Source organism: Periplaneta americana, chromosome 12, assembly GCF_040183065.1.
Source record: "Periplaneta americana isolate PAMFEO1 chromosome 12, P.americana_PAMFEO1_priV1, whole genome shotgun sequence".
In the NCBI taxonomy this organism is placed as follows: Eukaryota; Metazoa; Arthropoda; class Insecta; order Blattodea; family Blattidae; genus Periplaneta; species Periplaneta americana.
In genome coordinates, this window is record NC_091128.1 from 84,352,686 (window position 1) to 84,379,184 (window position 26,499).

Consider the following 26,499-nt stretch of genomic DNA (forward strand, 5'->3'; position numbering starts at 1 on the left):
AATTATGTCTCTGTCATCATGTTACTTAAACTGAACAGGTCTCTATGTGTTACCTTCACTGCTTTTAAACTCACGCTTTTATCATAATTAACAGAACTAATCATAATAATACTTATTATTTTCTTATTTATTATTGTTATAAATGTTAATAATTTATTTTAATTCATATTGAGTATTTCTTCTGTGGACACCAAACCTTGGCAGACAGCGCCTCGTGGTGGAATTGAGAAACAAACCAATTTCAGAATAAGATTACTATTGTCAAGGCCATATACAAAGAAGCGAAGGGAGCATCAAGTCGGCCATGATTCGACATACAGAATGTTTTATTCCAACTAGGCGTTTCAGTTGACGTGAATGAGCTGTTGCCCAAATTTCTCATGCATAGATCATGAAGGATCGAATTAGGAATGTATACAGCAGTACTTTCGTCTTCATAGGAATGTGGCTCTTGAGTACAGGGTAAAGTGACTTGTATCACTGGAATGCTTTGTCTCTAGCAGTGACAAGAAATGAACTGGTCAGAGTTGGAAAACGGAATTTATCACGCAAACTATTAATACTGTATTGAATTTGAGAAAAAAATATGAAATCTGAAGTCTCTCCCAGACATCGCCAAACAGTCGTGAAAACTTGAAAAAAATAATTTTGACAAAAATTAAGACCAGAATATTTCTTTCCTTTGCTCATTATTTTGCAAACTGATATATGCCATTGATAGATGTATATGAGAAGTAACTGTCCTGAAAAAAACAAGTCTCTCTCTTAAATCTATCCTATTGATAAAAATATTATAAAATACTAAATTTTAGCATTTTTTCGTTATATTATGTGACACGCCTGTGAACAACCCTCGAAATTTTGGAATATAACTGTCTATACCTAGTTTGTACTGTGGAAAAAACTGTAACTTTCTAATGATATATGAATAAAATAGTTATTGTTAGTCATTTGTTTTTAATAACACTATGTTTTTGTTTTCCAGTGCTAATTTTCAAAACTTTGGACAGACCTGGCATGCAAACTATTTACATTTCACAATTTTCCTTTCAGAATTTGCATGACATATTAAGATCTCTTCATCAAAAAAGACATATCAATTTTGACGACAGTCATGCAACACTTTTTTTTTTTCAAATTCATATGGAATGACCTTAAAATATTTTTCCTTGCATAAGAAATTGGAGGAGGTCATGATTATTATTATGCACGCAACAATTCAGAATGATAATATAAATGTAATACATAATAGTCAGTAGGAGTATGCAGGATATCAAAGAAGACAAGTTATAAGAAGCAGATATTTTTGTTCTTCTGACATAAGTTTTGCATAATGGAGTTCAGTTATTTTGACTTATTGACATTATACAGACCTACCAAAATTGATGAATTAATTTCATCTGTGAAGAAACCAAGAGGAGGAGTTCCCAAAAATGGCCTTCCTGCATGGGATCAAATGGCGTTAAGTTCCAAATTACCAATGTGTAAGATGCCACAGGGGATTGTTGTATTCAGTCGCAATAAAATTGGAAGGAAGGTAACGAAACCATAACAAAACTTTTTATGAAGCAAATACAGTACATAAATCCTTTTTAAATACCAGTACCGTAATTTAAGCATTATTATTATTATTATTATTATTATTATTATTATTATTATTATTATTATTATTATTATTATTATTAATGGGTAAAAATAATAAGAAACCTGTAAATTTTCACACAATTTACAAAGAATACTTGAGAACAATTATTCAAAGCAAATTTTTGTAGGTACAGTAACGAGAATTCTACCTGCAGAATAATATACCATACATAAATGTAAAATAAATATACGGTATTGAATTTGCAGAAATAGTAAAAGTTCATATTCAGTTCTATTGCAGATAATAATTTAAGAGTAATCTTTGTAGATACTGATACTACAACATTTTATTCACCTTCATTTTCCCTTATCTGTCGGTGTTTCTCATATTGTGGGACATTCTGCTTTGTTTTTTATATAAGAATACAGTACCGGTATACAGTATATAGTATATCATCATTACAAATATAACCGACTTGGCAGCCTACGTAAATTTGCACATGACATGTGACAAAATGGATTTTAGGTACGATATCTAGTACTTAAATGTGTAATATTATAGACCATTAAGTTTCTGTCCTGATCACAACAGATTTTCAACGCAGTAAATCTGCGACTCTTATCCTATGGATCTCTTTAATTTAAAAAATTTATAAACCTTTTATTTTAACATAATTTGATTTTCAAAGAAGCCTACAAACAGAAGAGTTCCCCACCTGTTGTATATCACTTTTCTTTTGAAGTCAAAACACAATTATTTTTAATCTCATAGGCTATGGATTGCATAACGTAATAGGAAGATTGATGTTTTCGGAAATGTTCACCATGGAACATTTGAACAATTCAATTAACTCTTCTCTATTTTACGTATTACTTTTTCTGCCAAATTCAGAGATAATATCTTATCTATAGAAATTATGCTGTCCGTTCTATTTTTCATTTTAAAGAAACGCCCGAATTTTGTTACTGGTTTAAAGTTTGGGTTTAAGAAATTAAACTTGCAGTATTGAGGCGTCACTGATAATGTAGTATCCATCAACTTTGATTGTATATGTATATATATATATATATATATATATATATATATATATATATATATATATATACACAGACACAACACACACACATACACATATACTGTATAAAGAGAAATAACCACATATGCTTACCTGAAATCGCATAGAAAGAAGACTGACTGTAAAGTTACGCTTACTTCGAAAGAAAAAGAGGTCTTAATAAGTAGGTCTTAATAAATAAATAAATACAGTAAATATAGTTATTAAATAGTAAAACGAGAGATCTTTTCATAATATAAGTTATAGGTGCATGTTTCGAAACTTATTTTTTTCTGTCAATAGTGAAATTACGAATGTGTACAGTCTTTCAGGAAAATAGGCAATTAGATCCATTTCTCCAATTGAACAATATTAATATTTGAATCTTGAAAAAAAAAAAAAAAGATTAATTCAAGTCAGTGTTTTTTTCAGCTTTGGAAGACAGGGAAAGACAAAAAATTCAGTATTTATGATCCCAATTGCATTGAAGTTGGCTACAAATACAATGCACTACATGATGAACACCTCAGATCATTCTTCTCTAGACGAGCAAACAGAGATTTTATGCTTAAAATGGGTCTCATAAATAAAAAAGGAGAAGTCATCTGCACACTTAAGGAGTTCAATGAATACCGCAGGCATTTAAATAAGATACATGTGCTTGACATAGAAAAAGAGATAGCAAGAAAGGTTAGTATTTTTTAAAACTTTGGTCATTACTGGTAGTTGGTTGGTTGATTAGTATCTAGTGTTGAGCAGTTTACAATGAACTCATTTGCTCTCTTTCACTCCAATATTTAATAGGAAAACTGGAAAATTTTGTAAAAGTTGGACTGTGAAAAATATCTGGACCCATATCTTTATTAAGATTACAGAAAAATATTTAGGAAATTCTGTAATACCATTGTGTAAATGGTAATTGGGGCAATCATGGACTGGAAGTACCGGTAATCTGAATATTGCCAGAGTAGATCTTTGTGGAAGTTCAGTTATTAATGAGATGTATTGCATAATATCTTTCTTTCGTTTACTTTAGAAGCATTGTAATTTTTTTATACCATCCTAGCATTATAAACAGGTTGTTACTACACCGAAAATCGTGCATAATTGTCTTATTATGGCACGCGTGCTGATAAAAGCAATGACATATTGGTTACGACAATACCAGAGCGCTTGCTATCTTGGTTACCATATCGTTTTTACACGCAACGTAACAAGAAATGAAATGCAGGACAGAAGATAATGTATCATTTATTTCCAATCTTTAACAATTTTCTATCACTTTTGTAATATCACATAAAACAGTTCTGTGGTTCAGAGAAACTATATTAACAAAATAAAGAAACATTTGTAACATAACTTCCAAGGTCATCCATTACTCTTTACTCAATGCTAAGGCCAGGCGCAACTAATTGATATGAAGATATGAAGACAATTTGTCAGCTATATATCCCGAATTGAATTTCTTTCATAATTTCTTTCTTACAATTTATAATACTAAGATGCCATAAAGCGTTGTATCCAACTCATGATTAATCTTATTATGACACTTGTGAAAATTGTCGCATTCACTATCGTTCGTGTGACAAACATTCACTCATGCCATAATCATCAAGATTATCCACTTGTTGCATAAATACTGTAACTATTATTAAAATGTTATATTTTGATTTTATTGAAGTCCTTTATGTGGAGTGTGGCATTGCATGACATGAAACATGGACATTACGACGATGTAAAGGGAAGCGACTAAAAGCACTTGAAAAGTGGATATGGAAGAGAATGGAATGTGTGAAATGGGCAGACAGAATAAAAAAAGAAGCTTTGCTAGAAAGAGTGGGTTAAGAAAGAATAATAGTGAAACTGATCAGGAAGAGAAAAAGGAATTGGGTGGATTATTGGCTAAGAAGAAACTGCCTACTGAAGGTTGCACTAAAAGGAGTGGTGAAGGAGAGAAAAGTTCGGGGAATTTGGGGCAGAAGATGATATAAGATGACAGACGACATTTATTATTATTAATATTTATTAACGTTCAATAGACTTGTATACAGTACAAGTTTCTAGCATTGTCAAAATCTTAAATTTAAGTAACTTACTGATAGATTGAAATTATACAGAATAATTAAGAATAACAATTATAATGAATTCCATATAGATTGAATATGAATTGTAAGCAGAGACTAAGAGGAAGGCAGAAAATATAAAAGATTGGAGAATATTGATTTTGCAGTGAAAGATCTGCTCTTGGGCAGAAAACTATGAATGAATGAATTTAAAAAAATAGTTTTATTTTAAATAAAGATAAATAAGAAAATTAATATATATATATATGTCACGATATAGTTTTTGATGCAATTCTAAAGTTAATCAAGGTACTGGTATGAAGCACAATGGACCAAAAGATATTTCTTCATACTTTAAGGAGTTAAGTTCCGTTGGGAATAGGAAAGTATGTTCTTATACATCGATAACAATCTCTCGACACTGCATGAAGTTACTACTGCATATTTGAACAAATGGCTGTGGCTGATAGCAGTGTCTTCTGTGGGGTTCCACGTTTTTCTGCTGAGGATCTGGCTAACAGTAAATAAGCTGGCATATTCCCGGTTTCTTTCAAGGACTGCTTCGAATTTTTTCATTACTTGCTTACCTGCAGTTCCACAGACAGCACTGAGTTTATTTTTCTGCATCGAGATGATGTCCATCAATTCCATCAGTGAAAGTCCAATAGCTTCTAACTTTCGATGCTTTCGGAAATTCAGCCGAAGTTATAGTCTATATACCACATCACTTCACACGCAGTTGCAGGATATACCCTAGACACTCGCCCTTTTCTACTTCTCTGTAAACACCAGCTAATAAAAGACGAAAACAAACGTTGAGCTACCTTCAGGTGGTGGGATGACATGAGATCGTTATTTAGTGGGACTTGTTAATCACCTAGGTTTTTCCAGAGATGAGAACAGAATGCAAGACGGCAGGATTAGTATAGAAATACCAGGTTATACCTGAGTGCCCATCTATCCTGATTGCTGAAATATGTGCCCCATTATGTACCAATAACTTGGAATTTAAGATTGTAGACTGGTAAGTAATTTTATAATTTCGTTGCAGTTCATGCTGAAATTTTGATAATCTTCTTTATAAGGTGTTTAATTAAAACGACATTTGACATGGATGTTAATTTTATGTAAAAAATATGCGGGCCTAATTATTCTAAAAATATGTAGTATTGTGCGCAATATGTACAAATATGTAGTATTAAAATTAACTATAATGGTCTTAGCAGCCTAATTCGCCAACATTGTGAATTTTCAGACAGCTATATAGGCCTACTAAGGAAAAAAATATGTGATTAGACCTGCATAAAAATCATTATTCTTTTAATACAGTCGTAAGACACAGGTAGGCTTATAGATGAATTAACGGTATTATGTATAATAAATTGCTTGGAAGATATATTTTTTTTACTTTTTATACTTTCATCCGGACTCCTTGTATTAGGAAAAATGTATGCATATGTGAATGATAGTTCTTATGCACTAATATGTACGGTATACCGGTACATCAACACTCAGTAATATGTCAAAGATTGATAAGAACATAAATAATGACTCTGAAAAAAATTCATTCATACAGAGAGAAATAGAGAAAGAAAATCAGCTTTTATTAATGATGAAAAAGTTTGCATTTCAAGATCTAGAAAGCAGCATTAAGAAAAGTATAAATCTGAAGCAAACAAAAGACATAAAAGAAAAGCGAAAACGGGAAGCTGAAGAACGTGAACAAAGGTATGAAAAATATTTACAGTACCGGTACTGTATTCCTTTTAGAATACTTGAGTGAGTGTAACACTAATCCTTAGGTGTTAAAATGTAGAATTTATACTGGTACATCTTGATTACACAACTTTCAATACTGAATCACTTCGGATTATGTATTATATGGCTTTCTTGTGTTAAATTCTATCATACTATAAACCAGGTATGATAGAATTTAACACAAGAAAGCCATATAATACATATTCCAATGTAGAATTTAGTTATAGTTTATACTGTACACCAGCAGTTCCAAAACCTTGCACCCCAGCACCCAGGGGTGCCACTCTAAGGATATTGTCATGTGTCAACACAGTGGTTAGAGATGATAAAATGATAACAGCTCCATAGGCTTAATATTTTTAGTATACATAAAATACAATGCAATAATAAACCAGTGAAATACATAATCCTATGTCTTGTAAATTATAAAATTAATCCGACAGTGCTGTTTTGGTTCGATTTCAGAGTTACTTTCTACCACTCTAAAATTTGCATGATAATATAAACATTTAAATTTGGTGATAAATAAACATAATTAATTTGTTTATTAAATAACATGAGAATTATTACATAACAACTACATCTACTATAGACACACTTTAAGTTTATATCAAATAATTAATTTTTTTTACTAAGTCTAAGTTTAAGGCTTCTTAATGAAATTTCTTTGACCTTGTTTATTCACTGTTCTAATTTTTACAGTCGTCTTGGATTTCCATAATGCATTGAAATTTTTAGAAGGCAAGAGGTCAAAAGGGTTTTCCGGAGAGAAAACAGTATGCAACAGTATTCCAGTGAAATACTTTAGATACACTAGATATAAACACTGGAAAACTTTTTTCAATGAGAAGCTGCACGTTTGTGTTCCATCCCAAGACAAACACTATTGAATAAATGGAAAAACAAACACAGAAATAATTTTGGGAGGCCAAATATGTTTTCACCGAGAATGTTGGTACTGTGTGCTATGATGACATCATAGGCGGAGAGAGAACTGTTTCCATGGGGGGGGGGGGGGGGGGGGCAAAGCAAAACCATAGAATCCCGATATAACGAGATTATGGGGGACATCATTTATCTTCTCCCCCATTATAGCTTGACCTTGGTACAGTATATCGGAATATGATCATTTAATAAAGGTATTGTAAAATAAAGTAAAATTGTAACAAAATATACAGACAATTTAATTTTTTTTCCTCTTGTATGGAGGAGAGACCCGAAGGCTTACACTGCAGCCTGAGGCCTATTGTGCTTACCACTCCTATTCTGTGAATGATTGGGTAGCCAAACAGCTGCACTCTTGTACAAGTAAAGCACGCCACACCTTGAACTTAAAATGAGTCCGAGGTCCAACATCGAAAATTACCCAGCAATTCTGCTTCAATTGGTTGAGGGAAAACCCCGCAAAAACCCCAACCAAGTAACTTGTTCAAACCGCTCTTTTCATAGCCAGACGTGTTAACCATTACTCCACAGCAGTGGACCAACTTTACATTTACTTTATCTGTTTATTAAAAAAAGCAAGATATCATATGAAATGTGAATTCTAATTATTTTATTTAATGTCGTTTTTAAGTTTGCACATTATACTGGAATCACTTTTATTTTTTCTGCATTGTTGTGCAGTATGTTATTCATATTTCTTCAAGTGGCTGTGTGAACACCTGCAGAGTTCTAACACATCAGTACAGGCTGTTACAAAAAAAAAAAACATTATAGTGCTTCCATTCCTGAAATGAAGTATAGAAATTCTTATACATTCAGACATTTAAAATAAATATTATATTCCAGACAAATGGTCTGAAGACCGTAATTCGTCAATTTAAGCACAGAAACTTAATCATAAACAAAAGCAAGAAAAATCTTGTGAATTCAATATTTTCTAATGTTAATAGAAAAAAAAGCGTTAACTTGCCCCCCCCCCATAACTCCGCCTATGGATGACATTGATGACTTTTTAATAGTCTCATATAAAGGATCACTGTTCATTGGTAGGCCTACAGTCAATAGTATTGAACTGCATGGTCTCATCTCCAAATACAAAGTCTATTGTAAATCGAGAAGAGAAGGCATTGAATGTGGTCTGATCAGTTTGAAGTAATAAAGAAAGTTAATAAGTTGGTAAATAAAAGGGGCACATATGAACTGATTATGTTAAGACTGAAGAATTTGATTAGAGAATTAAAAATAACTTATATCAAAGATATTTATTTAGGTAATAATTACATAAAAATTGTGTTTATGTTTTCTTTTGTAGTGCTAGTATGTCCATGTATTGTGGGTCCCTATCACCACAGCATGGCGCGTCCTCAGGTTGTGGATAGAGGAGACTGCCTCCAGATATGGAGGGTAGCTGCGAATATATTGAATAAGCAGTCGTACACATCCGATAAGGGGTGGTCCTCCAGCTTGGGGATTGGGCTAACAACCCATCACCATAAAAAACAGCTTGTTGCGAATCCATAAAATAAGTATGGGCGAATCCAGAAATGCATATAGTGTGTTAGTTGGGAGACTGGAGGGAAAAAGACCTTTGGGGAGGCCAAGACGTAGATGGAAGGATAATATTAAAATGGATTTGAGGCAAGTGGGATATGATGATAGAGAGTTGATTAATCTTGCACAAGATAGGGACTGATGGCAGGCTTATATGAGGGCGGCAATGAACCTGCAGGTTCCTTAAAAGCCATTTGTAAGTAAGTGCATGCTAGTATGTTTTATTGTTATAAAATGTTCTATGTTTTCGATAGGCCTAAACTTTTTTTGTGTCTTTATATGAATACTGTAACATTTAATGTATTTTCTTATTGCACAGTCAAAAGTTACCTTGAATTTGAAGGGGAATATAGAGAACTGAATTTAATAGGAAAACATATATGTGGTACAAAGTTATCCCAATTAGCTGTGTAATTTTGTACCACCATAAAATATCTAATTTCACTAGGCCTATTTAACATTTTTTATGTTTATTACGTCTCAACCCATAAAATAAGTAGTTTTCTGAAATAATTTACTTTTAAATATCAATTTCAGTGGACACTATTTTAGATAAGTATAAAAATATGATAGCCTCCTGAGTCCTGAGACATTTGTTGTCTTATTTTTAAAGTTCAGTATAATTCTGCACTTCAAAAAAAAAAAGTCACTGACATGAGGAAAAATGTTGAAAAAATTATGCAAGTTACAGTTAGGACACAAATACAGGTATATTATACTATACTTCAGGTCTCTGCACATAGCCTACATCTTATATCATAATCACGTATGAAGTATGGTATAGTATACTATACTCTCAGGACTCAGGAGGATGTAAGTGGTACACTGACATTCAAAAATATGACCCTACTAATTGATAGTGATGATAATTTGTTGGTGTAAGTGTGACTTCTTTAGTTATTACTTGTATGAATAGATGGCGAAGATAATAGTGTTGCCAATCGTACATAAATATACCTGCATTATAGAATTCAATTTTTCATCCCACTCAACTGATTGTAAAACAACACTGGTTCTGAATAATTTGAAGGGAAAAATTGTTCCGGGGCTGGGTATCGATCCCAGGACCCTTCACTTAGCGCACAAATGCTCTACCGACTGAGTTACCCCAGGAACTATACACAACACCGTCACAATTCTTCCCTTTATATCCACACAACTCAAATGGGCTGACAAGATGCCAGAAACCCAACTTTTAGTACACACAATTATTCTGTGTGGCTTAAATTGGTGGCTTTCTGTTAACATACCTACAATGACGAATATATTATGCAAATCTGGCTTTCAGGTAGCTTTGGATGCCTGATAGATCATCATCCTCTAGACTGGTATCAAAACTGCTTTAGAACACTCTCCTTCGTCATTCTTTTGACATGATTTTTCTAGTTCTTTTCTGTACATTCCTGTGCATTGTAATACAGTTACATTTTCAGTTCTTACGTCTTCATTCCTTTTGTGATCCATGTGTAGCACACAGTGTATAGCATAAATCTCATCTCTGCAGCAGTAACCTTGGTTTCATCCTGTTTCCTCACAAAGGATTGGTCTACATAGCTAGTGTTTTGTAAATATGTAATTTTGTATTTCTCTGAACAATGGACGTTTTCAGTATAGAGTTCATAGTACTCAGAGTTTTGATAAATTAACTTCTTTTTTATTCTTGGATACATCCTTTTAACACTTGTATAATCACTGATGAATGTTATTGAACAAGTAGTATTAATACAGTGAAGTAGTTCAATAACGTTCATCAGTGATTAACTATTTTATTAGAGCTATCCGGTATGTCTATGACTGTCATTATCATTGATAGATAGTAGCCAAAATAGTTAAAGAAATTAACTCGTTCTAGTAGCTCGTTATTTTGGGTAAATTTTACTAACAATAAGTAGGAATTGGTTCTTTCCCTTTGAGAACAAGTATTTTTGTTTGTTTTTTTAATGAATATTTCAATATTATTTTCTGTAGTTGCTCTGTTAAGATGGTGAGTTGTGCTATGGACCATAAAATGAGCCAGCCGAATTCAAATCCTGGTTGCGGTTTTTTTCCGAGGTTTTCCCTCAACTCATTAGGAGCAAATGCTGGACCCTGGACTCATTTCACTGATATTACCATCTTCATTTCACTCAGATGCTAGATAACCATCATAGTTGGTAAAGCATTGTAAAATGAACGAATTAAAAAAGGAATCATCATAGATTATCTTCAGGATTGTCTAATAATACCGGTACCGTACTGTACATGTTATCAGCATAGAACAGCGTATATAATTGTATTATTATTATTATTATTATTGTTATTATTATTATTATTATTATTATTATTATTATTATTATTATTATTATTATTAAACTTAATGTAACTTATATTCAAATTATAACCGATGAATATTACTTATGTTTCAACCACTATAGAAACTTGTTAAAATGCCTTGGATTTATAGCTGTAAGCCCACCCAATCCGTCCTAAATAAGTACCTTACTTATATACGAAAATCGTCGTGAGTGAATGATGAATACGACCATATTTCGTTAATGTAACAGTAGGTTTCAGTGTCATCAACATAGTAATAATACTACACACCTAATGAAACCTCTCTCATAATACTCCACACCTAATGAAACCTAATCTAACCTCTCTCATAATACTACACACCTAAACAAACTTAACCTAATCTGTCACATAATACATACCTATCTAACCTAACCTAACCTGTAGTAACATTCCTCAGATTTAGTATAATTTCGTTTGCATGTATTGCCGGCCCTGCTGCTGGTGTCAGTAGCCACCTAGTGGAAGTGTATCGTAATTCCATGTAGAAAATATGGCGACTTTCATAATAATTACATTTAGTCTATGTCTTGTGATGTATTAAATTACCTTAGTTAATGTATACTACTGTATATAATAATATATAATGTATACTATATAATAATATATAATACTATATATATATATATATATATATATATATATATATATATATATATATTACAATAAGAATTGAAATGTGTTGTGGTTCTAATAAAAGTAATGAAAATTGATTTATAGCACCACATTGGCAGTGATAAAAGTGTGCAATATTCGTTCAGTGGCTGGTGGATACTCTATATTGACCCTATTTTTTTTATTTACTAAGGTATTTTAAGTAGATATATAGTAGGCCTAATTAAAATAGTAAATATGGTATACTAGAAATTTATTCTATTCTTATTTCTTACTGCTAAAAGTACTGATAGGTCTATATCAAATGTTTTTCTTCCCAACCGAATTCCATAAATAACTCCTGTCAGCAAACTACAATCACCAGACTGTTATTAGACGGATAATAGGGCAATAATCTGTGTTTTCTATTACTTTATCAGGTTGGTAGGACAGGACAACTGAATTTACAAAATTTCAATTTAATTCAAATCTCACATATGAGGTCAATTAAACAGTGTTCATGGGTTAGATGAGAAACATACAATATATTATAACACAGTTGTATGAACACTTTTAAAAATAAAATAAATTATTAAAATTGATAAAATTCAGACATGTTTCGAAGATTGCCTCTTCATCTTCAGTGACTCGATCACCTGAACCAGCCATCGTGGTAGAGTCAATGAAGATGAAGAGGTAATCTTCGAAACATGTCTGAATTTTATCAATTTTAATAATTTATTTTATTTTTAAAAGTGTTCATACAACTGTGTTATATATATATTGTATGTTTCTCATTCAATTTAATGATTTCAATCAATCAATCAATCAATCTTCTTAATGTATCCAGCTGTTTGCTGACAACATAAAGTCCACTAAAGTCCACTGTAGTCTATTCAGTTGTTGTTTTTCACGAGAAATGAGGGGTATTTTGATTGGTGTGCATTATAGATGCCTGTTGCTAGTAGCCAGAGGTGAGGTGTAGTCAATATATACTGCAGGGCTGTGTCTTCTGCAACTGGTACTGATGATTTTAATTTACTTCTTTTGTGGTTTATGGATGGACAGTATAGAAGAATGTGTTCCAGATCTTCATCATGATTATTACACCACAGACAAGTAGGATTATCAGAAAATTTCTCATTGTCACATTGTCACTCAATTGTACCTACACTGATTTCACATTTAATGTGAAATCGGTGTAGGTACAATTGAGTGACAATGTGACCTGTTCTGGCTCTTGTTAAAAATGTTTGAACATGTCTGGACAAGTTTTTGTACATTTCCAGGTCATTTGGTTTCTTTTGTACAGACTGTAACAAGTAACAAAGAGGTACCCACATAAGCTGCATTACCACCAATGCAGTCCCACTATATTTTTCACTGTTTATATTCATGGAGTCCCTCAGTGTAAAATTCTCCGGAGGTAAAATAGTCCCTCAATCGGATCTCCGGGTAGGGACTGCACTGAGAGATGCCAAGAATCGTACTAAAGTAAAGTAGTAAAATTAATGATTTCAATATAGGTAAGGATTTTTATATTCTGTTACTGATATTGAGTCTAACTTTACTGTGCAAATTATGATTGACATTTAAAGGTGTAAGCCTTATTACTGACATTTCATGTTTAAATCATGAGTTATTGGAACTTACCGAGCTAGATTAAAATTTCACATCTTGTATTGAGTACAAAGTGTAAACTAATTACTTTTTATATGTAAATAAAAAAAATAAATCCCTGTAATTAACTCATATTACTAAGCAATATCGGTATATCACATAGCTGTGCTGACATTCAAGGCAGCCTAGTCACACATTAGTTTAGAATGTGTAGTATGTGTTCATATTGAATGTTTCAGCTGTGTTCTGCGTCGAAAACGGTACACAGAACGTGTAAATAAACTTGCAAAAAGAAGAGAAGAAGAGAGGAAAGAGAGAATCTTGAAGGGTTATTTACAGGACGAAACGATTCGCAATCGTATTGCCCTGGCAAATGAGTTGGAATATCAAAAGAGAATTGCGACTTTAAGATACTGGCACGACTCTGAAGTCTTGAGACAATCTCGCCTAAAGACACAGCGTTTGGAAAATAAGATGAAACAAGAGTCTCAGGTACCGTACATCATATTGTTGTTGCAAGCAGCAATAACTTATTGTAGTTAAAAGGAAAATTCGTTAGAAAATTTACAGTATAACGCATTTGGTTAGATATTATTATTATTCTTATTATTATTATTGTTGTTGTTGTTGCTGCTGCTGCTGCTGCTGCCACTGCTGTATTCGAAATTATTTATAAACTTACTGCGTGATTCATGACTGACTATACAACTTGAAGAAGTGATCCTTCTAGTTACTGTGATAAAAATAATATGTACCCAGCGTTTCGACACCTTTTTGTTGTATTTTTCATCACAGAAATGTGCTAATAATTATATGCTTAACATGAATTCGGCTTAGGCCTTAAAAGTCTTAAAGTTCAACGAAAAGCAGGTTAAAACAACAAAATCCCCGTGCACTGGACACTAATTATCTCGCCATCCACTATAATATACTCTACACTCTATGCACAGTTTCATACCTTCTTCTCCAAAATATAATCACTGTATATATATCATTAAGATTTTTGAGAGTAAAAGATGGCAAGTGCAATGACAGAATTGACAGTAGTTTTGAGAATAGTAGAAAATAAGCTTGCTAACTTTTTATATTGAAATAGAAATAAATACGGTACAAAATGAACATATAAAGTAGACAACATAATACTGTATGTTATTGAAATACGTGGTAAATGCAAATTTTGAAGCAGCTAGAGTAGGGATATTCATAACTTTGTTGTTACTTCTTTTTACTTTTGGTAAAAGAAAATATTTGATTTGTAGGAAGTAATGTGTGGAATATGATAAGATATTTTATGATGTTTACTGATATTACATATTTTATTGTTTATTAATTTATATAACAACAGTAAAGCATTGCAATTATTTTCTGTGTAACAGGGCAGAAACATTTAAAAATTGCTTCATAATTAATGTACCATACTGGTACAGTACCGGTATGCTATTTATTGCTTTTGGTGTATAGTAGGCTAATTGTTAAAAGTTTAAAAATATTGTTTATCTCTGTACTACTTTCCAACACAGGATTCATTTGCATTTTCCTTTTTTTTTTAGTGAAATGTTCTTCGCATTAAAATTAAGAAAAAAATTATCTTTGGAAGTAAGTGATTAAATATTATAATATATTGGTTCCAGATTGCTGCATTTTGGAATAAAAAGAAGCAAGAGCAACGGGACAAAATAGAGAAAAATAAAAAAATTATAGAAAATCTTGAGACAGACACTCGTTTAAGAATAGCATTACGAAACAAGAAGTTGCAAGTGGAGGCTATTCGTTTGGAAGTTAAGTTAGCCTACATAATTTGCATCATGTTTGATAATGTTATCTAGTGGTTATTTTGCTTCATTTGGTCTGAGTTTCGTGAGTTCAAATTACTGATGTTCGAAGGCGATAAAAGTGCTTAAGAAAAACAAAGCGGCATATTTCATGTTCTACATTTATGCACATACAGGGTGGAAGTGAAATGGCCTTTTCCAGAGTGAATAGCTCATGTTGTATGTAACAAAAAACTGTAATATCATATTGGTGAAAAGTTCATAGTCTTTTCAGAAAAAAAAGTTTTTTTCCCAAATGTTTGACAATCTCTTATCCGGTAACTATTGCGAGTAGGATCGTGATTTTTGTCCATATAGGTAGGAAATCTAATAAAGAATAATTTATCCCTCAGGCATATTTCAGTAGCATGCACGGTTTTCGTGTAAATTTAATTTCAAAAGCCCTAAATTCAAGGCGAGTGGCAATGTCTTGGCAGTTTACGTACGGAGACTCTCTGAGTTCGCTGACCTCTTACATCTGTATACGAGTACAGTTTTTTAGAATCGATGTTGCCAGACTGCTGAAACTTTAAACTTAATTGTCTAATTAACCGTGCACTTAATCCATTCATTTACCCTATTATCCCTTTCAACCTGCAAGGTTATTTCACTTCCACTCTGTATAAGAATCCTGTCCCTAAGTGAAAGGACTTCTTGCAAAATTTTCCTCTGCTATTTCTCTCCAAGGTTTCCTGTTTTACGCGAACAGGTATTATTGAGACTGAAACAATCTCTGATATTTTAATCAAGAAAATATAAAGCACAACTTAGAATTGTCACACAGGTTCTGAAGACCAGAATTCGAATTATTAGGGGTGGCAAGAGGGAACTCCCTCTTCAGTGAATATTTTTCCCTGATTCGTACTGTATTAATTTTTTAACGTGAAACGTTTATGTTCAAGTGTAATTTGCAGTAGCAGCTGGTGACTGGAATTCTCAGTGAGGCCTGATGTAACTAGTTTTAGTACCCTCTGTACAAAATATTTACTATTGATGTTTATTATTATTATTATTATTATTATTATTATTATTATTATTATTATTATTATTATTATTATTATTATTATTATTATATTATTCTAGTAAACAATAATAACCTCCCAGATTTATCACGAAAAAAGGCTGTTGCTATATTTCGCTTATCTCTCATCTACATCGAATTAATATCTACCAGCATCCACAGTGCACCCTCTGTAGAAATCAGAACTCCATCATGGATAAAGAACATTTGCTATAATGCCCAGCAATAAAGAAAATAGATGCTGATTTACCATCACAGCTCTCCAAATACTATTGGGATGCCTGCAGGAGAATGGAAGAAATCCAAGATCCTTAGCATTGGTCAACAACATTATTATTATTATTATTATTATTATTATTATTATTATTATTGTTTTATTTTAATTACGCCTTTTATAATTTACTTGCAGGACTTTTATATGATATAAAGTCAAAGAGTACGAAAGATAGGTCTGGAACAGTAAGTAAAAAGAAACAAAAGAAGTTAGAAAAAGCCGTGTCAAAAGCATGGGAAGGAAAGGAGGTGAGAGAATTTATTGCTCAATTTCAATCCCATCCCATCCCAAACAAAATATTTTACTAGTGGTGCAAAGTATCCTCACCCTTTGGGCATACTTTGCATCAATAATTGAAAACAAAAAGATAAACTATTTCATTTATTTATTCAGTCTGACCCAAATCGAGCTTGCCATTTGACACAGAATAAATAACTCACAATTTTTAATTCATAGAAAAATTCACAAAATTTGATTTTTTAAAATTATGAAATAGGTACGTAATAATTTTTTCTCATAAGTGTCGCCTAAGAATCTCGAATACCATATCATGATTTCTTAAAATAGCAACCGAGTGCTTTGTAATATGTCTTACAATATTGTTCTGTAAATACTTTTCTAATTTATAAGTTTCCCGCTATTTAACAAAAAATTTTGGATAGTACCAGTACCACGTGAACCAAAAAATAGGTCAGTCATTTTGATAAAATTTAGATTATAGGCCTACGTATCTGAAATATATGGTATTCTGGGTTCGTATATGTCTCTTTTCTCTTTGTTGACTTCAGTTGGTTGTCCATTTGATATTTCGAACTGAATAGTAGGATCGATAGTTTCGGCTTCAGCTCTTGGTCGATTAATTGTGATAATGTAATTTCGACGAATGTTACTGTTATCAGTAAGACAGTGGATCTGCTCGGGAACCTCTAGTCCTTTAGCTCGAAGAGCATTGGCCAGCATCGTGTGCATGTTGTTATGTCTATTGATTCTCAGCAGTTCTCCCCTAGGACAATAGGCAGAGAGAGAACCATTTCCTTGGAGGAGGGGGGCAAAGCAAAACCATAGAATCCCCATATAACGAGATTGTGGGGACATCATTTACCTCCTCCCCCCGTTGTAGCTTGATCTTGGTACAGTATATCAGAATATGATCATTTAATAAAGGCATTTTCGGGGGGCATGTTTCTTACAGTGTTACATCCATATCCGCGATGTTTCGGACCGAATTGTGTAGGGCTTAAACTGTAGATCTACTACACATTATAATAGGACATAATTAAAACAATCCCTCTCATTTTCTCTCTCGTGAAGAAACACATATACATCAATAAAACTACATAACAGTGCTAACAGAAACTTTCTTATATTAAGCTTTCCTGAAGATATCATATGAAATTTAAACTCTAATTATTTTATTTAATCTCGTCTTTAAGTTTACATATTATACAGGGATCACTTTTCTATTTTTCTGCATTGTTGTGCAGTATGTTATTCATATTTTTCAAAGTAGCAGCCTGAATGCCTGCAGACTTCTAACACATGAGTACAGGCTGTTACAAAAGAAACATTAATGCTTCCATTCCTCAAATGAGGTAGGCCTATAGAAATTCTTTCTTACTTACTTACTGGCTTTTAAGGAACCCGCAGGTTCATTGCTGCCCTCACATAAGTCCGCCATTGGTCCTATCCTGAACAAGATTAATCCAGTCTCTATCATCATATCCCACCTCCCTCAAATCCATTTTAATATTATCTTCCCAGCTACATCTCGGCCTCCCCAAAGGTCTTTTTCCCTCCAGCCTCCCAACTAACACTCTATATGCATTTCTGGATTCGCCCATACGTGCTACATGCCCTGCCCATCTCAAACGTCTGGATTTAATGTTCCTAATTATGCCAGGTGAAGAATACAATGTGTGCAGTTCTATGTTGTGTAACTTCCTCCATTCTCCTATAACTTCAACCTTCTTAGCCCCAAATATTTTCCTAAGAACCTTATTCTCAAACAACCTTAATCTCTGTTTCTCTCTCAAAGTGAGGGTCCAAGTTTCACAACCATAAAGACCATACATTACTATGGCATAAAATATAAAGACATGTAATTGTAACTCTTCAGTTAAATTGTAATGAACGAAATGTTTCTCTGATTATAGCATGACCTAGAAAAGGAGAAGTTGATGATAACCGAATCTATTACATCCGCTTTAAACTTGGTCAGAAACAGACCTGGGGGTAAGTTTAGAATGAACTCAAGGTAACGAAATAGGCTATGTACTATAGTGTTGCCAGAATTTTTAACTTTCTCATTGTACAAAGTATACAGAAAATATTGTCATCATGAATTAGTCCTGTTCATTTGATCTGGTTACAAGTACCTAGTTCGTATTTCTTGTGGGTCGAATATATTTAAAAAATTACAGATTATGGAATATAACTCATGAAATCACAACTTCTTAAACTTATGGAAGTATTAATACAATTATTTAATTCCTTTTCTTGGTGTTCCCTCGGCTTCATCTCGCTATCATCAGTCCCATCGATGTTAAATAAAATCGTAGTTGATACATCGTCGTTAAATAACCAACTAAAAAAAAATTGAAAATAAAAATAAAAAATTCCTTTTCATGAAACGATTTTCTCTGTGCTTCTTGGTGAGTGTCCTAAAATGTTATTCCGAATACCTCTGGTACTGTCAGTATGGTTTGTAAATTTTTGTTACAAGGATTTAACAAGATTAGTGATTCCAAATACCCTTGGTATGTTCACTATGATTGCCAACTTTTTGCACCAGTAACAAGAAATTTAGCAAGTTAGTTTACAGGATTGATGATTCTGAATGTGCTTTATTGATATATTCATAGCAGTATGAATATCTTGTTACCTAGTTAGGTCGATTATGAATTTGAAGATATGAACTCAATACCGTTCTTTGAAAACATATTTTTTTACGTCTTTAACTATGTAGAAATAGAAAGAGATAGGCCTAACTGTGTATATATTTTTCAGTAATAATTATAAATATTAAATTAATGTTTTTAGTACCGTACTTATTGTATAGTGGCCTCACCTTTTTTGGGCACCATGACTTATCAGCAAGTAGACACATTTAAATCCCCTTTTCCTTTCACCATTCAAACTAATATCAGTTTTAAAATACAAGAAAGAGCGAGAAATTAAAATAAAAATAGAGTTGAATTAAGTAATGACAGAAATTTAGGGATACGTCTAGTAACAAACCCCCTCAGTTTGAAGGAATGCCAGGAGCCTATCAGCATTCCACTGCCTATAAATTTGTGGTTGTGGAGCATATCTGATTTCCATACTGTTTTTCTCTATATGATGTAATTAATCACTTATTACTTCTTTCTAACCTCTTTCATGTTTGTGTATGTGTGTGTGTGTGTGTGTGTATACAGTGTATATATATATATATATATATATATATATATATATATATATATATATATATATATAATGGGCCTGACATTCACTTGGATACCATAATTTTTTGCTCGAAGCACTTCTAACTAATCTATATCATAAAACCCTACCTAACAACATTATCTCCAATCTATCTCCTCATCAAACTCTAACGTTGTTATTGACTATTAATAGGGCTACTTGTCACTAAGGGCGAGGAAGAGGAGGAAAGGGTACCAGTACAAAAAGAAAACTGAATTTTGCCTAGTAAGAATGGCACAAGCCGATGTCAGCCCATTTCTGATTTACTGCTTATACTCGTATTTATAATCTGTTTTTCTGTAGTCTGTCAGTGCTTTCAAGAAAGAGTATTTTTTCTGCTGTTTTGAGTATAGTTCTCATTTCTTACATACAGTGTTAGACTCTATATAACAACAACGAAAGTACAATATTGTTTTATAACATTTTAATTAAGTTCCTTTTCGACATTTTCCTAATAAGTTAATGTTCTTTTTAATTTTTCACAATATTGCTGAAGTCCATCATTGTTATGTTGAAGGTCACCAGTGTAGCTTAAACAGCTAAGGTGCTTGCCTGCTGATCCAGAGTTGCACTTGGGGGTGGGTTCGATTCCCGCTTGGGCTGATTACCTGGTTGGGTTTTTCCGAGGTTTTCCCCAACCATGAAGTGAATGTCAGGTAATCTATGGCGAATCCTCGGCCTCATCTCGCCAAGTACCATCTCACTATCACCAATCCCATCGACGCTAAATAACCTAGTAGTTGATGCAGCGTCGTTAAATAACCAACTAAAAATGGTTATGTTGAACTCCCTTTTACTTCCAATACAACCAAATCAAAACGATTCAAATCCCTCATTTGTTCAGTTATTTGATCATTGTGATCCTGTAAATTTCGATTTCAAGATTTCTACTTCTATACATGTTTCAATATTATAACATATTCTGGATTTTGCAAATCTAGCTTTCAGGTATAGCTCCCTGTGAAATTATTCATATTCTGGATTTGTTTGTATTCTGTTTGATTTTGTATAATTTTACTCATTAACCATTAGTAGCATTTTGTTGTATTTCTTCTTCATAGCTCCTTCTTTTCCCTCACAGTCCATGTTTCTTTTTATTTCTATTATTGTATTTGTATTTCTGGTGGTATGGAAGAGAAGGCCTTAGTAATAATAGTAGTATCGGTATGTGGTATTGGTGGTGATAGTGGTAGAGATGTTGGTAGTGAGGCTGTGGCAGCTTTAGTGGTGGTGGCCCTTGTTCGAGCTATGACAAAAGTTATTGAAATGTCATACAACTAAAAATATATACTTTTTATTATTGTGCAGATGTTACACACTGAATAGAATCTTAGAAATTGTGTGTTAAAATTAATGTTCCATTTCTTTTATCTTGTCAATTGTATGTCTTTGCATAGTAAGGCAACCCATTAATGCGTAGAACAAACAATAGAGTAGAAGAGATGCCAAAGCATTGAGGCTACAGTCTCCATCAATAAATATAAAGAGGGCGGGAAAGTAGAGCTTTCTGCTTACATTATCCCAGCATTAGAAGTGAGTAACACTCTTGTCGATTTAATGCAGGAAAGTAACCTCGGTATTCATGTGAGAGGAGAATGAATGAACTCTAGAGCCATTTTTGGAAGTCAGTATGGCACTTCTCTCCACTCGAACTTACAAGTTTTTTAATTTATGACCAACACTTTACCATCTGTGTCAGTTCCGCTTATTTCTATTAACACAATTCTTCAAATTTCATTAGAAAGTCTTGCTTGTAATTCATTCATTTCTGCATAAAACGAATTATTCTAGACATTTTATGTACAGTACGGTGTCAGTAATTGATATTAAGTACTATATGTAGAAATAGTCTGCAAATGGACAGGATTACAAAAGTTCTGTACCGGTAATGAAAAGAGCTTCACGAATCACTATAAATTATACATCTCGATTACATAACTTTTAGCACTATATCACTAGGAATATAATTTATGGTTATCACTTTCAACGTGTTAATATTGAACTAAGTTTATAAACACCTAATTGACTAGTTTAAGCTTAGTAGAAATCATCTTCAGAACTAACTACACTATTTTTTTTTTTGATACTGTACTATCTTTTACTGATACTTTACATTTTCAGTTGAAGACATCTATGTTCTCCAAGGAGCGAAAGAGAATTTAATGAGAATAACGGAAGTGGTAAGATATGAACACTACTGATACTCGACTAATTAACTTCAGTATTAATTAGGCCTACTTTATATGTTAAGATATATACATCATACATGATAATTATGTTAATATTGGTTGGTAACTGAAATTTCATACAGTTACATTGTTTCATTTCAAAGGCTTATTATATATCGAAAAATGTAAGAATGTGAATGTGGTACTGTAATGATGCAAATACATTCCGTTTTTAAACTTATTAGATTACCTATACTAAAGTTAAACGCAGAAATGAAGGTGGAGTGAATTTATGTTGTACTACAACCTCTTTTTTCCTCCCTACCTTTAAAAGAAACTGTCTTTATGTTTTAGTGTTCTGAATAACTTTATAAGCTGTGATTATTTTGTGCTTTTAACTCGTCTTTATTAAATAGCCTATTATGAAATCAAAGTATGAAAGAGAAAACGCTGTTTACGTCATTGAAAAGCCAGATAAATATTGTATGATGATGAAAATGTACATAACAGTGACTGTAGCTCGTCATCTATCCTCCAATTAGGGCTATTTCTGTCAAAGTTGTAACCGTATTATTAAATTGAATATATTAATAACGCTTTTCTTTTTTGTGTGATTTTTTTATATGATTTTACCAGCCAAGACCAGTGAATGATGTAATAAATATTCTCCTTGAAAATACCATCACAGAATATGTTGAGAAAAAAGTGGCACAGATTTTGGATAATGCTCGCAGCAAAGGAGAAAAGGTAATTTTTGTTATATGCTGAATTATATCATGTACCGATATGTACAGGCTGATTCAAAAGGTTGCACACTAACCTAAGGGGCTTATAGAGGGGTCGAAATACAACAATTTTCGAATAGAAACTTATGATCTAGGAAGTAATCCTGAGTCAGTACATGCTTGGGAATGTCAGGAACTACATTGCAGATGTAAGCTTACTTTGCAATGAGGCACTTGGTTCGATATACTATGAAATGATGAAGATGTTCCACTGCCACCACATTTAAATGGGGTGAGGTATAAGGTCTTCATACGAAATGTTCTTCCAGAACTGTTGGAGAATGTACCACTTATCGTGCGTTGTCAGATGTTGATGCAACTAGACGAAGCACTTGCACACTTTTCTCTTGAAGTACGTGACATACTAAATGACAAATATCCCGGGCATTGGATCGGAAGAAAAGATCCAATTGATTGGCCACCCAGCTCCCCTGATCTGACACTTCTTGATTTCTTCTTCTGGGGGCATATCAAAAGCTTCGTGCATGAGACACCAGCTTCCGACCAAGAAACACTTTTTACCAGGATACTTGCAGCATTTGATGAGGTTCGTGAGATGTGTGGTATACTTGGTAGAGTGCGCCAGAATTTCCTACGACGATGTTATGCCTGTCGCCAATTTGAATAACTTTTGTAAAAAAAAGTGTTGAGTAAATATTATCTTTGCTTAACTTAAATGTGTGATTGCCCATTTATGTAGTTCCTGGCATTCCTAAGCTTGCACTGACCCAGGATTACTTCCTAGACCATAAGTTCCTTTTCTAAAGTTGTATTTCGACCCTTCTATAAGCTCCTTAAGTTTGTGCATAACCTTTTGAATCGCCCTGTATACTAAGTCTTATTACTATGGCTCTTGTGAAATGATGTTACCAGTACATATAATATTATAGAATACACATAAATTGACTATTTTACCATTATACCTTGGTCCTCTTTGCATGTAAATGTTTATTTCAATGGAAAATATTTTGCGTACTGTACCGGTATCTGTATTAATTAACTATTTATGTAAGAAGGTACAGATATTTACCAGTACACAGTCTCCCTCCACACCCCTAGCTGTTCACCATACCGGGGTACCTGTCAGACCGGTTGAGGTACTGGCTTTCAGCGGTGGATTTCTGTAAAAAAATTTCGCTCTCTAAGGAAACTCCTGAAACAAAAAAGTCGAAAAATATTATTTCCACAAATAATGTAAAAATGGATTCTTTTGTTGCGAAGAAGGGGAAAGTGTCAGGTGCTTATTATGCTACAAAATTTTACTAGCAGTGAAGAAGAGCAACTTTCAGCGACATTATGAAAAGGCGTCGTTTTAATAGAACATAATTCTTTATTTTATTTTTTATAATAATAGTAATAATAATAGTGGTGGTGGTTGTGGTGGTGGTGATGGTGGTGGGTAGTAAGTAGTAGTAACGCAATAATATCGTCTGTTTACAAGCAAAACACATTAAGTCAAAAATATTACGTCTGAGAAAAAGGCATTTTTATTCCGAAAAAACTGAATCCTCAAAATATTATTAATTTGAGTAAGTTATTTCTTTTTAATTTTATTTTATTTTCCAATTCTAAGTTTATACATATGCAGTATGTACAATACATAGGCCTACGCCTTTTTCTCAGAAGTAATATTTCTGACTTAAACCGACGGTATAATCATAATGCGTTTCCTTTCCATGGTGAAACGATAAATGAATTGACAGACGAGAGGTGGGAGAGGAAAAGATAAAAATATCGTACACATGTACGATGAATTAAAGCTGTTTGTGTCACAAATGCGTCTATTTCTGATGGAGTTAAATCACAGAGAATTTTATCATTTTCCGTCTTTAAAATCGCCACTTCTATCAAATACTGAAAAATGTAATAAATGAATTCACCGAGGAAAGATTCAGTGATTTTAAGAAATTAGAGAATGAATTTCTATTAGTTGCTAATTCATTCTCCGTTAATGATCACTGTGTAAGATTAGACCTTCGACTGAAAAATGACACGTTTACCAAGTGAAAATGCACAAATATGACATATATACACACAACTTTGCAAAGTAAAATATCCACATCTTCGGAGTTTTGTTATGAAAATTGCTCCTATGTTTGGCTCAACCTATACTTGTGAACAGTAGTTTTCTCATTTGGCCATTGTAAAATCCAAATCAAGATCACGCATTTCAGACGAAAATTTATTCCATCAGCTCACAATTGCAATGTCTGACATAACTTCAAATTTTGAAACACTTGCTGATTTACATGACGAAGAAGAATAAATGAATCCCTTCTTTTAAGGGCATAAGTTAATTGACGTAAATTGACAACAACAAAGAACTACAGTAATAGGTTTAAAAATGGCCTAATTGTTGTTTTTTCTGTTTCTTAGTAATGTGCTTGATATTTTGTTAAGAATCTGTTTTTCATAAGTTCCTTAATTTTAATTTCTAGTGATGCAAATTAGTGATTGATGCCCTTTCAAAACAAATAGGTTCAGATTATGGCATTATATTTTAACTGTTGTGGAAATGTACGTTTTATGTAATTTTATAAGGTTTTTACACTAATTGTTTAAATTAGAAATACAGTTATGTTTCAGCTTTTTCTAAAATAGTTTGCATTTGTTTTGGAAAATTTGTTTTCTTTCATTGTCATTATTCATAAAAATAACATTCAGAAAACTGTGTATATATCTTTTTGTCCTGCTTAATTGCTTAACTTTCCGTGTTTCAACACTTCACGCGATCCACCGCTGAGTATTATGTTAACAGGTGATGCGTGTTGCAGCAATCAGAGTAGTACGGCGCATCTCTTTAAATGCCCACGTCTGGTATAAAAGAAATGAATTTTTTGCCTAATAGTGCTGTCTGTGAAGCTGTCAACTTCGATTCTCTCCTTTCTTGGCGTGCTTTTCCCCGTTGGAGTATAAAATATGAGTTTGTTCCTCGCAACAGCTTCCTTTCCTTCTTTCAGAATTGTAGTCACAGTACTCACTGCACTCCGGTAGCCTCACTTGTCATGTGTGTAATATTTGCATCTTGTATTTCATGTGTTTCTTTTATTTTTTTAAATATTGTGCTACATTGTACACTATTTCTCGCGCTTGATCCCTAAGAGATCTCCCGGCACACTCGAAGATTTTGATGATGTCCACGTCATTCCACTTTAATGCTATATTACAGTACAATTATATAAAACCTGGGCCTATATACTTATTACATGCATATAAAACAAACTCTGACCACGTGAACTACACACACAAAAACTCACATTCCACAGACAAAGAATAGTGCGTCTGCGGTAGAGAGAGAAGGAGAATGCTCTTCCTCCTGCTCTATTGAACAGAGTTGAGGAACTCTCTTCCTCTCTGCTGACACGCATGCATAGACTGATACAATCCGGTTTGCCTATAACTATGTAAGTATGGTAACTAATATTGTATTACTGTGATGTGAATGATAAACATTAATGTTGCTAGGAAATCAGATGG

At 32.9% G+C, this 26,499-nt stretch overlaps 1 protein-coding gene across 3 annotated transcripts in view; it reads left to right on the forward strand.

Moving 5' to 3' along the window:
* The first annotated feature begins 993 nt into the window (after window positions 1–993).
* LOC138710638 (uncharacterized) overlaps window positions 994–26,499 on the forward strand; it is a 46,707-nt gene continuing 21,201 nt past the window's right edge. The window contains exons 1-8 of one of the 3 annotated variants that reach the window (XM_069841674.1): window positions 1,017–1,537; window positions 3,072–3,329; window positions 6,279–6,430; window positions 13,741–13,993; window positions 15,133–16,855; window positions 18,761–18,839; window positions 22,191–22,249; window positions 22,874–22,984. In XM_069841674.1, the coding sequence (XP_069697775.1) occupies window positions 18,785–18,839; window positions 22,191–22,249; window positions 22,874–22,984 (225 nt within the window). In that variant the 5' untranslated portion in view covers window positions 1,017–1,537; window positions 3,072–3,329; window positions 6,279–6,430; ... (1 more) ...; window positions 15,133–16,855; window positions 18,761–18,784. Of the gene's footprint in view, window positions 1,538–3,071; window positions 3,330–6,224; window positions 6,431–13,740; window positions 13,994–15,132; window positions 16,856–18,760; window positions 18,840–22,190; window positions 22,250–22,873; window positions 22,985–26,499 lie in introns of those variants that run through there. The other 2 variants (XM_069841675.1, XM_069841673.1) reach the window with 2 other exon arrangements.